The following is an 18,087-nucleotide window of genomic DNA, read 5'->3' as shown; positions in this document are numbered from 1 at the left end:
TAAGCAAGTTTTCCACAAACAACTTAGAGTTATGTTCCACAGAAATAATCATGACTAGGTAAATCCATGAATGCTGAACTGCAAACAGGTGGGGCTCCACATTTGATCAAATCCAAGAGTCCTTTCCAGTTGGGATATTTCAGTCCGAGATCGGGAATTGATTTATTCCATAAATCTTCATTATGCAAACTATACATCTAGAGGTTGTAATTCCTAAATGTTCTTTTATTTACCTTAACTCTTTTGTTTATTATGTACCAGTGAAAGAATGCTAAATTTCTCACACACGATAATTATCATAATGCTGGTTTTATCTATTTGTGGGGTTGGCTGTAGAAGTTGATGTGTCAATATTAACTCCCATTTCTCTGTTAGCTAAAATGCTGTGTCCTCTTCTTCACTGCTTCGCAGCAAACAACTTGTTACAACACCGCCTCTTTGTGGTAATAGAAACTAATTTCATCGTCAGAGTTGAACATGGTTTACAACAGGTGACTGATCTAAGCTGGTAACAATAACAGTTTCTCTTATTTCAAGATGAAGTAATTGATATGTAGAACCATAAAAACATATAGTCCTGTCATAACTGACAAATCTAACTGAGAATCTGTTATATTTTTTTACTTTTAATATATTTGAACAAATCTAGTTGAGCCTGACAGGGTGGTAAATCAAACTAAAAGGGCATTCTTAGCTGCTGCTGAGTTTATGTCTCTTTTGTTTGCTCTGTTAATTTCTTCATCTTTTATTTTTTTGAACATAATCCACCGTTGTACCCTCCCAGGCCATTTTTTTTTTTTATGTTCTGCTTCTGTTGTTTTAAGTTGTCTCCTAAACATTTTAGTCCAACTAATGTCTGTTTTTCATTTGTTTTTGTCTCTTTGTCTTCTTTTTTGGGGGGATTAATGTCACTTGTTGTCGTCCCATGTGGCTGCATCCTCACTTGCTGCTGCTGTTGCTGATGCTGCCCACTGTCGCCAACCCCGCTGCACGCAAACCTGCCAACATCTGGCCAACAACGCATGGTGGACACACCCATCTCCGTCCTCTCCCCTTCTTTAATCTTTATCCCCCCCCCCCCGAACCCCCATGCCACTTTTTCTCATCCCTGCCACTCTTTCCTGCTCTTTTTCCTCTTTTACTTTTCTTGTTCTGTCTCCACATCTTTTTTCCCCCCCTCACAAGCACCATGCAGAGTTGAGAGAGCATCATGCCGCCTCTGGTAAGCCAGCGACCTTTCAGGGGAAGGGCTTTGGGCAGTGTACATAGACAGCAGCCAGTCCAGGGCTCATATTTAGAGCCCAATGGAAGAGAGGGAAATGTTCAACTTTAGAGAACAGAGTCCTAAAGTAATTCACTCATTTTTCAAACTTTTTCTGTGAAAGAATTTTGTTGTTGTGTATGCTTTTCCTTTGCTGCTATTGAGTTCAGCTTGCAGAAATCTGTTTGGCTGTTTTTTGTAAGGAAATGTATTTTTTTTTTTACTTTTTTACATTTCTTCATGCACAATTCCTTTATTGAAAGGAAGTATTGAATGTTATTATTTAAGTATCCTTTATGTGAAATTTAGTTTTAGGCCTTTCATGGCATTCTTCTGCTTTACTCACATGCTATTAATTAGTTTGCCTACTGTACTTAAAGGGTATTTTTATGCTAGAGATGTTTGGTCCACTTTATTTCCACTTTGTTTAGACAAGTGTGAATCATCTGAACTCTGTGAACCAAACAAGCAAACTCTGTGATAACGGGAGTCTCCCTCACTTACAGTAAGAAAGCGTTGCAAGGAAAGCCAAAGACATGAACTGACGCCTCGTATATATAATTTTTTATAAACATATACGTGATCTGAAAACTTAGAAATCCTCATTCTGTGTCCGGGAACCACCGCGTTCTCTCTCCATCGCTGTCATCTTTTTGTTTACATCCAGGAACTTTCGTCAAAGCAAATCAAGGCATATCAAGAGGTGAAAATTGTCAGCATTCTCTGCCCAATTAAACCGAGTCCTCAGGACTAACGCCTGAAAACATGTTCCCTCCATTACAGTGACGGATGGTGCCCTTTTAGTTTCCACACTGTGACCTTTAGGGGGTTGAGCACAACCTGATAAATTTCCAAGAACTAAATTTGTTGTTCTTGTTAGCAAGGAAAAGGTTTCATACCATTTTTCTTTCATCCACCTAACTGGCAGTACAGCGCAAAACTTAAAGGGGCAGTATTATGTAAAAAATGACTTTTTTGAGCTTCACATCATGTTATAATGTTATTCCCTCATCAAAAACATACTTGGAGTGTTGCCTTGATTCTTTCATGCACGTCTGAGAAATCCTTCAATCTCCATGGCAACCATTCAGCTTTGCACAACGCCTGGTGGGACGGAAAAGCGCCAGCGCTCTTCCTCGGAGCTGCAGTTTCCAAGCTTCCCCCTCCCAGAGCAGCCCTCCCCATAAACTCCCCCACTCAGCTCCTTCAGACTAGCCAGCAGCAATTAGCAAACACCTGGTGGAACTGAGGAGCTGCTTCGCTCATTTTAGAAACTACTTCTCAGTGAAACACTGGTAAAAAGTATTGTTAAAGGGTTAATAGAGGAGCCACGTAGTGATGATTTCCTGAAGGTGGAGTTTCAGAAAGAGCAGGAGTTTTTAAAGAGACAGAGACCCAATTTCAAGGTGTTAAATTACAAAGTAAAGTTTCTTTTTTAAGTCAAATTTGACATATATAATTATAGCTAACATAGCGACTTGATAGTGCTATAAAATGGCACTATGTGGCTTTAAAACACATAATACTGCCCCTTTTGTTACTCTATCACTATGTTTTTGAAACAACTTTTATAATAGTTTAATTCTGTCTTCCATAGGTAGAATGAGGTATACTTGTGAATAGATTTATGTTTAACTAAAAACGTCTGGTTCAGTTTGGATAATCCGGGTCATCAGTGTAATAAAATATTCCTTCGATAATTAGTGAAACACTGAGTCAATCAGAGAAATGCGCATTTGTCTTTAGATATTTTATTTTAGAAAATCATAGTAATAGTAAAATCATTTGTCCTCAGTTTAGGCTAGAAAGAGAAATAGAGAAGGATGAAAAGGGAAGAAGTTGAAACTTAACACAATTCTCTTTAATATCTTTTTCAGTCTCGTACAGGGCACCTTCCAGTCAGCACCAATAACATGCATGCTAGTTTCATTAGCCTCAGGTAAACATGGTGGAGTGATAAGGCTCGTATAGGCAGCTTATCAGCTCCTATGAAACATATTTCCAGTCGTAAGGCGCAGATAAAACCCAATGTTATGTAAGTTATCAAAACGGGGTTATGAAACGAGGGGGGTATGCACCGAACTGGTGCTCCACAAGAGGGCCCTTTGTAGATCCTCTCTGTTTGAAGCAAGAGATGGCCTAATGTCCTGTTTTCGTCTCATTTCCTGTTTCCACCTGAAGGTGCTATAACGTCCAGCGATGACCCCATCCTTCTGACCCCAGGCAGGATGAGCCAACGCCAGGTGAAGGAGCGGGACAAGGAGAAGGAGAAAGAGAAGGAGAAGGAGGCGGGCCTTCAAACGCCCAACAGGGAGCACATAGCCACGCCTTCTAACCTCAGCCCAGGGGTCAGCTACACCCACGGTAAGACCCACTGGTGCGCCGTTTGCTCTGCAGTTGTGCAAAACATGGAGGTTCATTCACTTTTTTCTGTTGTAAAGAATACACACTATATTCAGATTAGTGCTCCGTAACAAACTACGCGTTGTCCCTTTGGTTCAGTCGAACCGGCTTGTTTGAGTGAGGGATATACAGTTTAACACTCATCTGTGGCTCGACTAAGCCTTCTTTGTTGTAGCATTGGTTGACCTGACCCTGGGTAGAAAAACAATGTTCATGCTTGAACCTGGTTTTGAAAACCATCTGTGTTCTTGAAATTGCAGTGCTTTGCTAAAGTCATAATTTACCTTTTAAATGTAAAAATATTCAGAGTATGAATACTTTTGTATATACATAAAGTGTTTTTTTTTAACATAAGGTAGCATTAAATAATTTATCGCTTACTGCTGAGCTCTGTTTGTGTCAGTTTGTTTACAGTTGTTGTAGAAACTGTCGCTGAGACCTTCGTTCTGAAGGTTGTATCTCGGATATTGATTATGTGTTTATTAATAGAATGGAATAGAAATTTAACAGCTACAGCAAGTTGAAGATAAGTTGAAGCACAAGGTAGAAATAAAAATAAGACTGTAGAGTAAATGCAAATAAGGAGAAGCTGTATAGGCTACAGCAGCAGCATAAAACGGCTCAACTTCTGTAGCCTTCCTCCTGATTAAACCAGTAAACATTTATCATTTGCAGAATAATCAGATTAGCTGTCTTAGTCTGGATTGAGCAGCAGCATGACTCACAGAGTATGCCTGACCTGCTGAGTTTATGAGGTGATAAGAACCTCGTCTTTTCCTCACTGTGTGTTCAGTGTTTACTTACATACAGTAAACACTGAACATTCATCTCATTTAGTTTTTTTCATCTTGCTTTTTCTTTTTTTTTTTCCAATTTGTTGTTTTACTTTGAGAATCATGTTTAAACATTTTGAAATCAATTCAAAAGAACGGAGATATAACGATCTGGGTGCATAATCACAGTCATCAGTTAAAAACCTGTAGGAATGAGTTCATTTAAGGCCTTTTAAGCAGGTTGGAGCTAATTTTAGCGCCATATCCGCTAGCACTGATGCTCCTCTAAAAAGTACAAATGTATCTCTTTTCATTAAATTAATGTTGTTCTGTATTTTGTCCTCACACTAGGTAAAGGTCTTGCTGTGGAACAAAATAGAATAGATTTCACTAACGTCTTGCATAACCACTCATTCATCTCATTGTGGTCTCAGTGCGCCCTCTTCTGGCTTTATAAAGAATACGCGTTCAAGATTTGTGCAGGTCTTACTGATGAAATTCGAGTTTCTGTTAATCACTGATAAGATTGTGGATTGAAGATCTTCCTGAGGGTGGTTGCTCGGTTACCTTAAAGGTACATTACAGTGTATCATCTTGACAAAACTATATTGATTTCTCTTTCTTTTGACCAGTTCTTCATTGTCTTAGTAATGAAGTCACTGCTGATCATGGAGTCCGGAAAGAATGGTTGTCCATCTTAGTGATTTGATGTTGATTAGGTAGTCAGCAGGTGTAAAGTGACGGTCATAATGTTAGAGCTTAATTTCATTTGTTAGTGGTTTTAGAAAACATGTGTATGTTTAAAGACGTGTTCATACCACAAGAGGGAGCTACTATGACACAAATATAAATCTGCATTCAGTTGCCTTGAATTTTTTATTTTTTAAGTTACTGACTCAAAATAGTGCATAATTCAGGATTGGAAGAAAAATTCCACTTGGTCTACCGTCAAACATTTTGAAACATTCTCAACATACTTTTATGAGAAGAGGAAATGGAACAAAGTAATATCTGTGCTGTGAAGTTATTATTTTAAAACCGTTTAGGTTGAAGTTTCTGGTTATAACTTGGCCGTCGTAACTTCGATGTCCAGCGTGTTATTATCAGTTATGATCCAGATTAAGAAAAGCACCTGAACATTTTCCTAAGGATACACCTTAACATGCTGCAGCATCGTCCAAACTGCCTCTGTTTGTTTTCACGACTCGCGAAAACCTTCTCTGACCCTCAACTCCTTCAAGACCAAAATAGGTATCCATGGCAACTGATTTTCAGCCCGAACAATACTGATGTCAGAGCCATTAATGCCACTGGTCTTGATCTGTCGAAGAAAAGTCAAAGCTGCAGTCCAGAACAGCCGTCTCGATGGCAGCTTGAGCTTCGGTTTGTTTTGCTCGATTTAAAAAAAAAAGATAAAAGTTTTATTTTTTATTTCTCCTCCCCCCATAATTCCTCTGTCAGAATGTTTTACAGTTTGTCCGTACAGCGAGACGCATCGCGGTGACGTAAGATTACTCAAATCCAGCCGGAGCTGTGAGGGAACATTCACAGCTGAGGTGTGAAGCTGAGCGGTTGTTTCAGCAGTGTCAAGTACAAGTACGAAGGTTTAGCATATTAAATACATGGAGTCATCTCCAGACATTGAGGCTCCACTTATTCTCATATTTATATGCATTTCTTCCATATTTTAACTCATTAGCGTTTGTAAAAATCCCTCCGTGACTCTTTCTCACCAATAACTCTGGCTTCTGGAATCATGCATTAATGTCAGTGTTTAAATATTTAAAGATGCTCCTGCTTTCATGGCGCGTCGGCTTCATCTTGGTGATTTCCTATCGCACACGCACAGAAACGGCGTTGCCTCTGCTTTATGACTCAGCGAGGAGCCGTTTTGATGAGACGTCTTCAGCCGTAGGCGCCGACTCTTTGAGGATCAGCAGTCTGGAAACAACCGACTCCAGTTCTTGCGTATTTATTGCACCTTGAACGTTTTCCTCATTTCCTCACATTATAGCCACGAGCCGTAGGAGGTTCAATCGGGACTTGATGTGGGATGACAATCTGAAAAGTGTGGTGGGGAGTTCTTTTAAGTACTTTGCGGAATCACCTTTCACTGCAGTGACTTCTCAATAATTTTACGTCAGCCTTTGACTAGGCCATTCTGACACATGAATGTGAATTGATCTAAACAATTCAGTTCAATAATGCTGTATTTCTACCAAAATAAAACTAGACGTTGTAACTTATATCATCCAAGTATCTCTGAAGAATCGTCCTAGGTGATGATGCAGCGGACAGAAGGATCGCCGCCTGTCATGAAAACAAATTTTGCTTGACAGTATATTGTGAATGCAACAAATAATGTTTTGAGACCATTTTTTAACTGATAACATGCATAACAATACAAATACATGCTTTCAAAGATTCTTACTGGAGCGGGAAGAATCTTGTTTCTGGTAGAAAGAGAAACGAGAAAAAAACCAAACAAGCAAGAAAATTAAAATTAAAGTGTTACTGTATTAATCCAGGGCAATTTTGTTTACAGAAACGTAATAATCTATTTTATTCATGGTTTCGATTGTAAGTGATTTTTATCCCCTTTTTTTTTTCATTGTATTAGGTTGTCATGTTTTATTTTGGATCTTTAAAACAAAATCTTCCAGTTCCAGCGTCAAGTGTTCTTTGCAAAATTCAAGTTTATTGGTCTTTGACATGTTCAACTTATTACTTGTAAATTGGGCCAAAACGACAATATCATCATTCATTGCAATAATTACCGGGACAATTTATCATCTGTCAAAGTTTCTTATGTTGACAGGCCTGGTCGTAATGTGGCAAAACACAGAAAATTTCAGTCTGCTTAGCGCTTTCGTGCGCGTATTTCTGTTTAAAAGAAAGCGAAATGGGCAGCGGAGGAAGACGAAAAGCAAAGGGAACAGGTGGGGTCAGCTTGGATTTAGGATCAGCTGCAGGGATTAGTCTCTGTCAGACCGGGTTAGCTAAACGGAGGGGGCCGCTCTGATCAGCAGCCTCCCCATCTTCCTCCAGCGGGCCACCCGAACGCCGACCGGGTCGGGAAGACACGATGGACGACATCTCCGTCTGGGTTTCCGAGTGCCGCTCGGGCAGCTGGAGCACTCGGAGTGACCGTAGCGCGACATGGGAGGTTAAGCTGCTGTCTGCTCCTCAGCTTTGGACTCTTTTGAGTTTCTCTTGATTGTTAGCCAGAAGAAAACCGAGGTACAGTACAGTAGAGCAGTACTTGTTTTCCGTGTTGTCGTTGTGGTTTTATACCTTCTATTTTCCTGAAAATTGCTGATTTAAGGACAGAAGAAAGATGAAAGGAACATAAAAAAACAGATTTTAAATTTAGTAATGTTTTTGCATTGACTCAAAGACAGTAGACGGAGTCAATAGATCAGTGATTTAAATAGCCTCTTTGTTCCAGAGGTAATCCCAGGCTTACATGGTGTTTCCTTTAAGGCTTTGGTTATGTTTTCTGCATGTGACAGACTGACTCTGATGTACATGTTGCTGCTAAAATCCTCAATCCTTTCAAAACTGTATTTCATTATATTTCCTTCAGTTAGATGTGCACCCAGTTTGAAAAAAATTGACCCACATTCAGACTAATTTTAGGCGCAGCGGCGATGGACGCCTCCTCTCCCCGCAGGTTAATTAGCTGTGGGAAATGATTCACTCGTTCCCAACATCCAATTACCTATTTTAATTAAAGCACATTTGAGTCAGACGGCCATTGCTGTGCATTTCTCAGGCGCGGAACGGCCGGTTGCCACGGCCACAGAAGTTTTAGAAGGGATTATGCTTGTTTATACTCAGTCAATCTGTCTCTGATGAACCGTCTCCACGGACTGAGACTTGACAAAAGGCCAGTGGGACGCTCGGAGCTTTTAGACAGGTTGAAGTCACAACAATAAACAGGGCAGGTCAGCTGATTGGAAAGAAGATGGCGGCGTTGTAGATGTTCTTCCTTACAGATTGGGGTTTTGAAGATAAGGTTCAAGGCTTTTCTCATCCCAGATAAAGGCAAATAGTTTGTCTTCCTTCTGTCTTTAATGGAGCTTTGTGCTTGTTTTTGTGCTGCCCGATGACCCCTGACCTCACAGCAGCTACAGGCCTTTAGGATTACAGAAGGACACACCCCTCATTAGGGACATTTCACTGTTATTTATCAGGATAATAGCGCCAGAAACTACATATACAGTAAGATTTTTCTTAAATCTGTGCGTTCTTGGCCATTTTTAATAAACGTCATCAAAGTCTGGGTAATTATGAAAACAACAAAATGAAGTTTCTACAGGACAAAATCTAAATGAGGATATAAATCTATAAGTTATCAGAAAGTAGCTCTTTGGAAATCCCTTTACTGATGCTGAAGTCCTAATTAAACTGGATTAACTGCAGTTTTTTTTTGTTCTTTTTTACAAATTCAACTAAATATGAAGTTGTGTCTTTGACATTCAGCTAGCTACAAAGTTAGTTCTTTGCCATAAAGTCTGTGCAGCTCCAGCTAGAAATGCACCGATCCAACATTTACATCTGTGTTGGTCCCGATACTTTAAAAACTTATAGATCAGGTATTGGTGACAATGTGCCCGATCCATAAGAGCAGATCTGTTCAGTCTAATTCTATGCTCTGTGCTTTGAGCCACATTATGCTTTATTGTTTATTTTACCTTACATTTAAAAATCCTAATTGCTCTTTCTGAACCATTTGAACGAAGGTTTGTTGCAGTTTATTCTAGGTAGTCAACCTATAGTTTTTACCAGTTTCTGTTTCTTTATTATTCATTTAACGTCATCTGTTATACTGCTGACTGACTAACTAACTAGTAACTAGAAGGAAACGACAAAAAGACCATCTCATCAGCAGATTACAAGTAGATCTAGTTCCGTGGAAGAAATTTAAAGGGGATTGTTTTATGTTCATATATCCAGATAAAATCTGGCAGTTTTGAGTCTGGGATGAAATCTGGGAATGTGTGAGAGCGGTGAGAGCTTTTGGGGAAGCCAAGCTGTCGTGGAGCTTTTGATTCTGCCTCATTCTCATCATTATCTGTCTTCTTCGCTTCGTCTTCCAAAGATAAAAAGCAGGACGGAACGTCACGGATATGAATCCATGATATCCGTGATGTGACTGATTACTATTACAATCAAAATAGAGGCTCCGCTTTTACAGCCGCCATTAAAAAAAAACAACAACAAAAAGAAAACAGGCATCTTAGTTCAACGTTTAGAAAAGATGAATCATCTGGGGAAGCAGTGAAGTGTTCCTTTACGTCTAAAGGGGCCGATTAGAAACTCCTGAGGAGAAATGCAGCAGCAGAGGAAGACTAGACGTGGAACACATCGAGTCAGGATGCGGCTCCCCTCCCATCCGGAGCACAGGGAGTAGGCGGGGCTCGGCTTATTCCTTATTAAGTACTTACAGCCTCTCCCCTCTCATAGCATAGCGAGAGAGAGAGTGTGTGTGAGGGAGAGGGGGCCAGTCGGCTGCACTGATTCAAAGCCTGCGTGTGTTTTCGTTTTGTGCTCCTCCACCGCTTCACTCACACACTAGAGGGAATTGGCTTCCCGATCACCTTCCAACCTTCCGCCCCAGAGCATTCCAGCCCCCTCCTCCCTTCCCTTGCGTCCCCTTGTGTTTTCCTCCCCCCCCTGGCGAGGGAGCTCCGTGCCGGCCCCATGATGAAGGAGGAGGGCCTGCTGAACCGCCGGCGGTTCTCCACATGCGGCGGGACGGCGTCGCTTCGACCTCCGCACCCGGACGGACGCAAGCTCATCCGCAACGCCTCCTTCGGGGGCTATAACGAGCTGTCACCCATCTCGCTTCCAGGTGGGTGTGCTCCCCGGGTCGCAGGGCGCCGCAGAGTCTTTTAGTAGTTCAGCTTGTGGTCGTGACTGATTTCTACTACAGGATTTACTCTACGGTGGGAAGAGTTTTCTCAGAACGCTGTGTTTTACTACTTTTTTGTTGTCAAGACAAGTCCAACAATCCTCCCACATCTATAATCTACTGATGATGTTTATGAATCTGGAGTAAAGCATAGTTCAACAGGGTGAACTCCTCTTTGTCATCTAAAGCAACTATACTGAAAAGTGACATTACCTCGCTGCCGATTGGGGAAAAAAACTTTAGGAATTGAGACGTTTTTTTTTTGTTGTTTTTTTCCACATCCCTCATGATGCGGCCACTCATAGTGAATTTAAAGTTGTGACTTTAAGTATGAAGTTGGGAGAATCAGCTTAAATGAGATGTTCTCATTGGTGTCTGTGGAGGAATCGGTCTATCATCTCTCTCAAGAACTCTTGTAGTTTCTCAACTCTAAGACTTTTCGGTTGTTTTAAGGTTTCATTTACCAATTTTATTTATCTTTACTGGGATTTTAACTAAATCAAGTTCATATTTGTACAATAGTTAAATCTAGCAAACATTGACTTTCGCAGCGTGAATACATGTTTGCACCTCTGTTTTATGGTCTAAAAAAAAAAGCTAGGCATCGTCAAGCATAGTTGGAAACAACGTTCACTTGAATGTGTTTACTGAATCGGAAAAAATGTGAATTTTCCGTTTTGCTGCGTATTCTCTTTGTAGTTTTGAATTAGAGCTAAATAAGCTTGCGCAAGCTGGTAATGGACAACTCGTCTTCTTCAGTTGGGCTTTACGTCGGGTTCCAGCCATTCCCCAACGAAAGTGCTGTGATAATCCTCGTTTTTTTTTTTTAAAGTGCATTTAATCCTACGGTAAACGAAGGATTAAATCAGGCTACCATTCATTTGTAAAATGGCTTTCAGTGATCTTTGCTTTTGTTCATCCTGGTGAAAAAGAGCACGGAGCTGGAGGCGGACAGCTGGCGACCGCACAGCGCTCCCAAAGAGGGAACGCGTCCCCTGTTCCACCTTTCCCCACGACTATTTTTAACTTTAGTGAAACCCAGTAAAGGCTGACTGTGCACAAACCTTGTTTTGTAGCCACAGACGGATGCAGTATTCATGACTCTCCTGCATGACCTGGTAACTCTGCTAACTCTTTGCTCTTGTGTTTGCCGTTTTGAGTCTCAGAGCTTACGGCCGACTCTGTTGCAGGCGTTGAAAGCGTTTGCCGTGGCCGGAGATTTACTCTGGCGACCTTTTTGGCCGAAAGCCGCCTTCTTTCCTCCTCTAAAGTACCTCCTCCAGCTATACAAATCTCTCAGACTTCAACACAGCGTCTCTGAGTCATAGTGTTTCTCCTCCTGCAGCCCCGACTCCATTTATCTTAATTTTTGACATTCAGCTACCAGACGGCAGCGCCCAAGAGCCTCTGAAGGAGATAACTGGAGCAGGCAGGTTGGGCTAACCCACTTGTGTACTTGTTGTCTTTGATTTGTCTTTTGAGCTCCATGACTGGTTGTTTTTTTGTTTTGTGTTTTACTCCCACATCTCTCCTCGTCTGCAGCTCATAGAAGCTTTTTGGCGTCTGAAAAATCCCTTGTCTTATATTCTCCTCTCATCAGCTTACACCTACAGATTTTCTAAGGGGTTTAGACTGAAATGTCAATGTCAGTTTGATTCTGGGGAGTCATTTCTAAGATGACTTTGCCACATTGTCTAGATAGTTCCTTTAGTTTTTCTGCGATCTTGGAAATTCACATAAAATCCCTGCATTTATTCCCTCTAATGCAGGGAAAAAAAATACATTAGGAAATCTTTGATAACTGATTGCAAGTTCCCAAAAACTCTAATTTGTCTTAAATTCTAAGTTTAAAAAAATCTTCCTGACTGCAGTTGCTTCAGTATTACCACATAATATTCAGTCCTCATGAAGTAGCAAAATGACCCCACAGCATGATGCTGCCACCCCCTTACCATCCAGGATGGTACAAGCATTCTGCATTTTTCACTCCATTTGCAACAATTCTTATTATGTCCAAACAGTTCCACTTTAGTTTCATCAGATGAAAATATATCCAAATATGAAGGTCTCGTTCTTTTTTTTTTTTTTTTTTTTTTTTAGCATTTATTTTTAGCTTCCTCTTTATTCTGCACATTCTGGACCCAAACACATTCATCTGTTGGTCACAGAACCAGTCACCTGCTTGCTACAATGGTTGGACATACCCATCATGTCTATTCTTGTGTATAATTGATCCTTTTGCTGATACATTGGCTTATTTCTTTTGACTTTCCCATTGTATCAAATAAGAAAACAGTATTCCGTCTAACTTAATGTCTTTGTTGCCCTACTGTTCGTTTTTTTTCTTTTGTTTTTTTTTTTTAGATTGTCCTGTTTTAATAAACTATCCAGAAGCTTATATTGAAGATGTTTGGTAAGAATAGGACGTCTTGTTGGACCCATGGGAAATCAGGCTGAGCTGTATGACTCCTGCTGTGACTGTTTGCTTGGACATGAAGTAAATTATTGGTTAATACCACACGACTTTGAGTTTTGCTTTTATTTTGGTTTACAATGTGCCTTTTCATAGCAGTTACTTGGTTTAGCCTCACCAAAAATATAAATAGATCAACCCACGCAAAACTGCCACCATGGAAATACAAGCTGCTGCACCTTCTCCCATTCAGACATCCATGCCTAAAATATCCCTCCATCTGAAGGAAAATTGATTTTTCTCTTCCTAAGAGCCCACGACCATTTATCTTAATGCTTCATTCACTTCATTTCTTTTCTTATTTCTGTTTGTGAAGCACAGTGATGGGCTGATGAATTGAGGGGCTTAATGGCTGCGGCAAGAACGTCACATCTTCAGAGGCACAACAGAGCGCCAGAGACTGTTTTCATCTCCAAAAATATATTAAGAATAGATCAATAAGGACTACTAAGAGGCAGCATTCAGAACATGATTTATAATATGTTGTTGAACGTGACAGACCAGTCCTCAACATTGTTGAATTCAGTTGCCCAACCCCTTCCATGACTACATGTGTATAAAACTCAGCACCTAAAGCATGTGGTTATGCAAGCATTTATGAATTTGTCTCTCTCAAGATTGAATTGGCATTTCTTTGGGATTGATGATTCCAAAAGTGTAAATATGTTTAATTTTTTACTAGTTAGTTGCAATTTTCAGCTGTGTCAATATCTACATACCTCCATACTTCAGCTGTGCTGTAGATTCAACAGACGAGTCTGGTTTTGGTTGTTGCCCCGGGAAACGGCACTTGTGTTTCTGAGGGCGTTATATTATGGGGTTATTATTCATTAGTTGTGATCATTTTATCCTTCCTACTTTGTTGAACTGTTTCCTCTTCCTGTTCCAAAATGGCTACCTGCTGCCACCAAAAGCAAGTTACCATGACAACATGAGTGATTGAGTTTGGTGTGGAAGATCAGAGTCCTGATCTCAACTCGTTGCAACATTTTTAAGATGAATAGAGCACATACTGTGAGCAAGGAATTCTCGTTCAACATCATTAGCTGTGTTTCCTTTAAACATTTCAATCACTCTGTAAAAGTTTAAATAAAACTAGAACTGCAGACAGTTACCACAGGGTTCCAAGCACTACCTAGCAGAAAATGACCTTTCCTACGACCCTGCCGGTGCACTTTCCTCCCTGTGCTGTCTCTCCATCTGTTGACTGGATGGACCATTACCCCTCAAAAATTAGACTTGGTAGAAAATAATACATATACAATATATATATACATTTTTTACTAGATTACAAAACATTGACAAAATACCTTGGTGAAACTGCACTGAATACTTCTGGGGAGAGGAAATTATATCCTACACACGTGTTTTTGTACTATAAAGAACTCAATGCAGAGAGAATAAATATTAAAATGCAATTAGAACATTTTTGAAGAAATTTAAAAGGGGCCTGCCAACATGTTTGTGTCTGAAATCCAGCATTCTGCTGCTGAAATGAGCAACAATGCTTAGGTGAACTAAAATGTAGTCATTAGCATCTGGGGAATCATTAGCATACTGACTAACACTGACTTACTCCATTTGCTATGCAAGATGTGCATAAGCTAAAATGACCTAAAATGCTAAAGTTAGTTTAAGCCCTGATCGGACCCAAATCGGGGGTTCTGATGCTGAAATTAGCAACAATGCTAAGGTTAGCTTCAGTAGTGTCAGTGGCATATGGGTTTTCAGTAATATGATAACCCGTAAGCTACTGTGGGTTATCATACTCCACTCTGAATGCTAAATGTGGCTAATATGTCAAACGAGACAAATAACATTTGAATACGTGTAAATATTTAATATGCATTCCTTTACGTTTGCTGTCTTGTGCCATATTTGCTCTCCAACAATGCGGGTAAGGCACATGGACTGTGTTCTGACCTTATGAGGCCAGTAATGGATGTGGAAAACATCCAGTCTAGCAGCATGGTGCGCTCCCTGCTGCTTCTGTACTGTCGCATTCCATTTGGTCTCCCTTCTTCACCAACATCTGATCTGTCACAGAGGTTCTTGCTGTTCCTCTTTCCTTAAAGAGACATACGCTACAGTCGGGATGCGGTGCGGCGTGACTCATCCACAACCGAAGGCTTACAGATGAACATTCATCCCTTTTCACTTTCTATTTGCACGTTCAATCAATGGGACGCGGTGCTCACTATGCTATAAAATATAAATATCTATTGAGATTGATTTTCAAGATACATTACTGTTTTATTTTGCCTTTTCTAATGAGACTTTATTCAATTTAACCGTCTCATTTCATTATTTTACATATTTAAGCTCTGACTCGCAAATTCTATATTGAACAAAAATTTCTCAATAAGATGCAATTTGAAATTTGTTAAACTTATTGTATTTTGAAAGCAAAGAAATGTATACATATTTTTCTTTTAGTAAGTGAATTTGTAGATTATCTGATAAAAACACTGCGTGGTGTTTTTGTCCGAACACATCAGATATGCAGCTTTGGATGGGAAGGACTGTTTATGCTGAAAATATTTGCTGCTGATGCTAAGTTGAAAACACCAGTCGGTATGTTGAAGGTCATGCTCGGTTTCTTGTTGATTTGGCATTGATGTGCAGGAAAAAAAAGCACAAAGTATTGATTTTGGAGAAAGAGGCGGTGAAGGCAGAGTTTCGCTCTCAGACCAGGAGACTCTGCCCTTAGGAAGTCCTTGTAGCAGCTGTCATTCTTCCTCAGCTGGAGTATTGCTCAGAGGTCAGAGGAGTTGGTAAAATAGAAAATAAAAACCAGGAAATGTGTTTTCATTGACTTACTACGTTTTAATTGGTGTGAGATTTCCTCATACTTCATCAAAGTGTCACTTAGCCTTTGATACTGAGCCAAGGTAATATTTTTAACTCCTAGTGAGATCCAAAAGGTCAAGAGAGTGATTCTGGTGGGCTGATTAGTTTAAAATTTCATATCCAAGCGGCTGTCTGAGAAAATCTAAACTAATAAAACTATTAAAAGTTTATAACCAGTTAAAAAGCAATAAAGTCTTCAGGTTATGTGTTACCATGGAAGCACAATGTGGTTAACAGTAAAGGTTGCATCGTTAGGCGTCTCAGGTTGAATTTGGTTATTGGATTACATGTAATATTTTTGTTTGCTAGTTAAAACATAAAGTCAATTTAGCCAAAGTTTAATTGCATAACCATAATCATAATTTTACTGTGATATTGTAACAGTATTTAATAACATGCATTTATTTATTTGGGTCTTTGGTACATTTTGGTCAAAAGGTTTTAACACTAAAACTTGTTTAAAAAGTATTGACAAATTTTCTATCAAAATCTGCCATATTCCTCATAAATTATGAAGAGACAGAACTGATCTGAACTAAAGTTGAATGGATATGAGGAGTTTATCATTATTGCTAATACATGTTAAGGAGAAAATGGTTGAAGTTAAAACAAGTTCCTGGTAAGAGAATTGCCAAAAAAACAAAATAATGTTCACCATTTTTGCATGCACTTTACAGGATTTTAATTTTAGCTTCTTTTGTCCAAGTTCTTGCTTTGGCTTTCTACTAGGGGTGCACCGATTCCGATTTTGGCCAATACCAATAAAAAACAAAACAAAAAAACCCCTCTGTTGCCAAAGTCTTCAGTAACACAGAAAAAGGCGTTGGATTTGTTACTTTTGTTTTTGAAGAAATAAAAATTCTCTAGTGGGTAAGAATCAGTCAATCGCCAATCACCTGAAATGAAGAAAATCTGTGCCGATTGATCGGTGCACCACCCATACCTTCTGCCTGTTCGACTGCAAACCACATCCAACTCGTTAACCTTCCACTGCTGTTTGAAGTATTTCTTCTGATCTACAACATTTTTTTTACCTTCAAATGAATGTTGTTTCAGAAATCTGTTCACCATTTAGATGCAACGTTACAAACCTAAGTGATGCCACAGTGTTCTTTTAATCAAGCCATTGTTTGTTTTCAAGCCACTACAAATCAATGATTGAACATTAAACCTCTTGGTGATTACATCTCAAATTGTCTAATTCCGACGACTTATTGGCGCATTGGCCTTCAGCCAAGACGGCATCTTTCCCCACATCATCTGGTGACTTCTCTGAAAACAAATGTATTCTCCAGTGATTTGTGTCTTGAATCGTTTTCTGCACATCACTCCTCCTCTGGGCTCTGTTCCATATCACAAACGTTGACATTTGAAAACGAGCTTCTGCAGGACTTGCTCTGTGCTCACAGCAGAGGAAGCTGGAGTCCCGGGGTTAAAGGAAAGAAACCATGAAATATTTACAGGTCCAGGCGTCCCCGTCGCCGGCTGCTGCGCTCTCAGCGGGAGAGCCGTTGTTTGGTTTTGGGAATTGGTTAGAAACTCACTAATTGGAATGAGAATTCGCCGAAGTGAAAGTCGAGTTTCCCTCAGGACACGGTTCTGCTGACGCTGTTTGACATTTCGAGAAACGCAACATTAGTCCGAGTCTTCCGATGAATTTTGACGAGTCTCAGCAAAGTGAGCATCAACATTTTCTTTGTTCTTTACTTTCCTTTCAGGTTTCGAGAGAGTAAAGGAGGACCTTCTTCCTCTGCCTTTGAAAGAGGATTCGAATTCCATATCAAAGAGCAAGGTAAGAGGACAAAAATCACTCTGTGAGCCATGATGGCTCATAACACTAAACTGTGCTCTTTACTGTTTTCGTTGTAATGAGAATCATTAAATATGAGGAAGGATTACTTTGTTTTTCTTTTTTACTTTTCCCGGTCTTGCATCAGCAGCGTTAAACCCTGCTGAGATGACTCATGCATCACACACCGACACCGTTGAGCAGCTCTAGTTCGTCTGCTTTTATGTGCAGAATGAAATATTTACCAATGTTCAGATAAAACATGGCTGTCTGTCAATAATAATAATAATAATGACTCCTTTTACAGCCTGATCCAGTTCACTAAGAACTGTTTATTGTTAATACAGGCATGCCACTATGCTTCATTCACTGCAAAAACACAAAAGTCTTACCAAGTATTTTTGGACTGGTTTCTAGAGCAAATACAGTTGAAGTAACACAAAATGAACTTACAAGTAATTTTTCAAAAAGGTGTAGGAGCTTGTTTCAAGTGAGTATTGATGAAAAAGTATTAGATTATTTGCTTATTCCATGGGGAAAATGTGTTGTGGAATTATTGATTTAAAACAAGCTCATGTCATTTGCTGCAAAGTTACTTGTAAGTTAGTTTTGTCTTATTTC

General features: G+C 39.8%; 1 protein-coding gene across 10 annotated transcripts in view; it reads left to right on the top strand.

Annotated features, from left to right (window-relative positions):
• osbpl8 (oxysterol binding protein-like 8) overlaps positions 1–18,087 on the top strand; it is a 71,078-nt gene that overhangs the window by 37,651 nt on the left and 15,340 nt on the right. For 5 of the 10 annotated variants that reach the window (XM_007571247.2, XM_007571249.2, XM_016681334.1 and 2 more), the window contains 3 exons: positions 1,186–1,222; positions 3,443–3,625; positions 17,396–17,469. In XM_007571247.2, the coding sequence (XP_007571309.1) occupies positions 1,186–1,222; positions 3,443–3,625; positions 17,396–17,469 (294 nt within the window). Of the gene's footprint in view, positions 1–1,185; positions 1,223–3,442; positions 3,626–9,253; positions 10,295–17,395; positions 17,470–18,087 lie in introns of those variants that run through there. The other 5 variants (XM_007571250.2, XM_016681340.1, XM_016681339.1 and 2 more) reach the window with 4 other exon arrangements.

Source organism: Poecilia formosa, unplaced genomic scaffold, assembly GCF_000485575.1.
Source record: "Poecilia formosa unplaced genomic scaffold, Poecilia_formosa-5.1.2 Scaffold277, whole genome shotgun sequence".
NCBI classification, from domain to species: domain Eukaryota; kingdom Metazoa; phylum Chordata; class Actinopteri; order Cyprinodontiformes; family Poeciliidae; genus Poecilia; species Poecilia formosa.
This window is presented reverse-complemented; position numbering and strand designations above follow the sequence as displayed.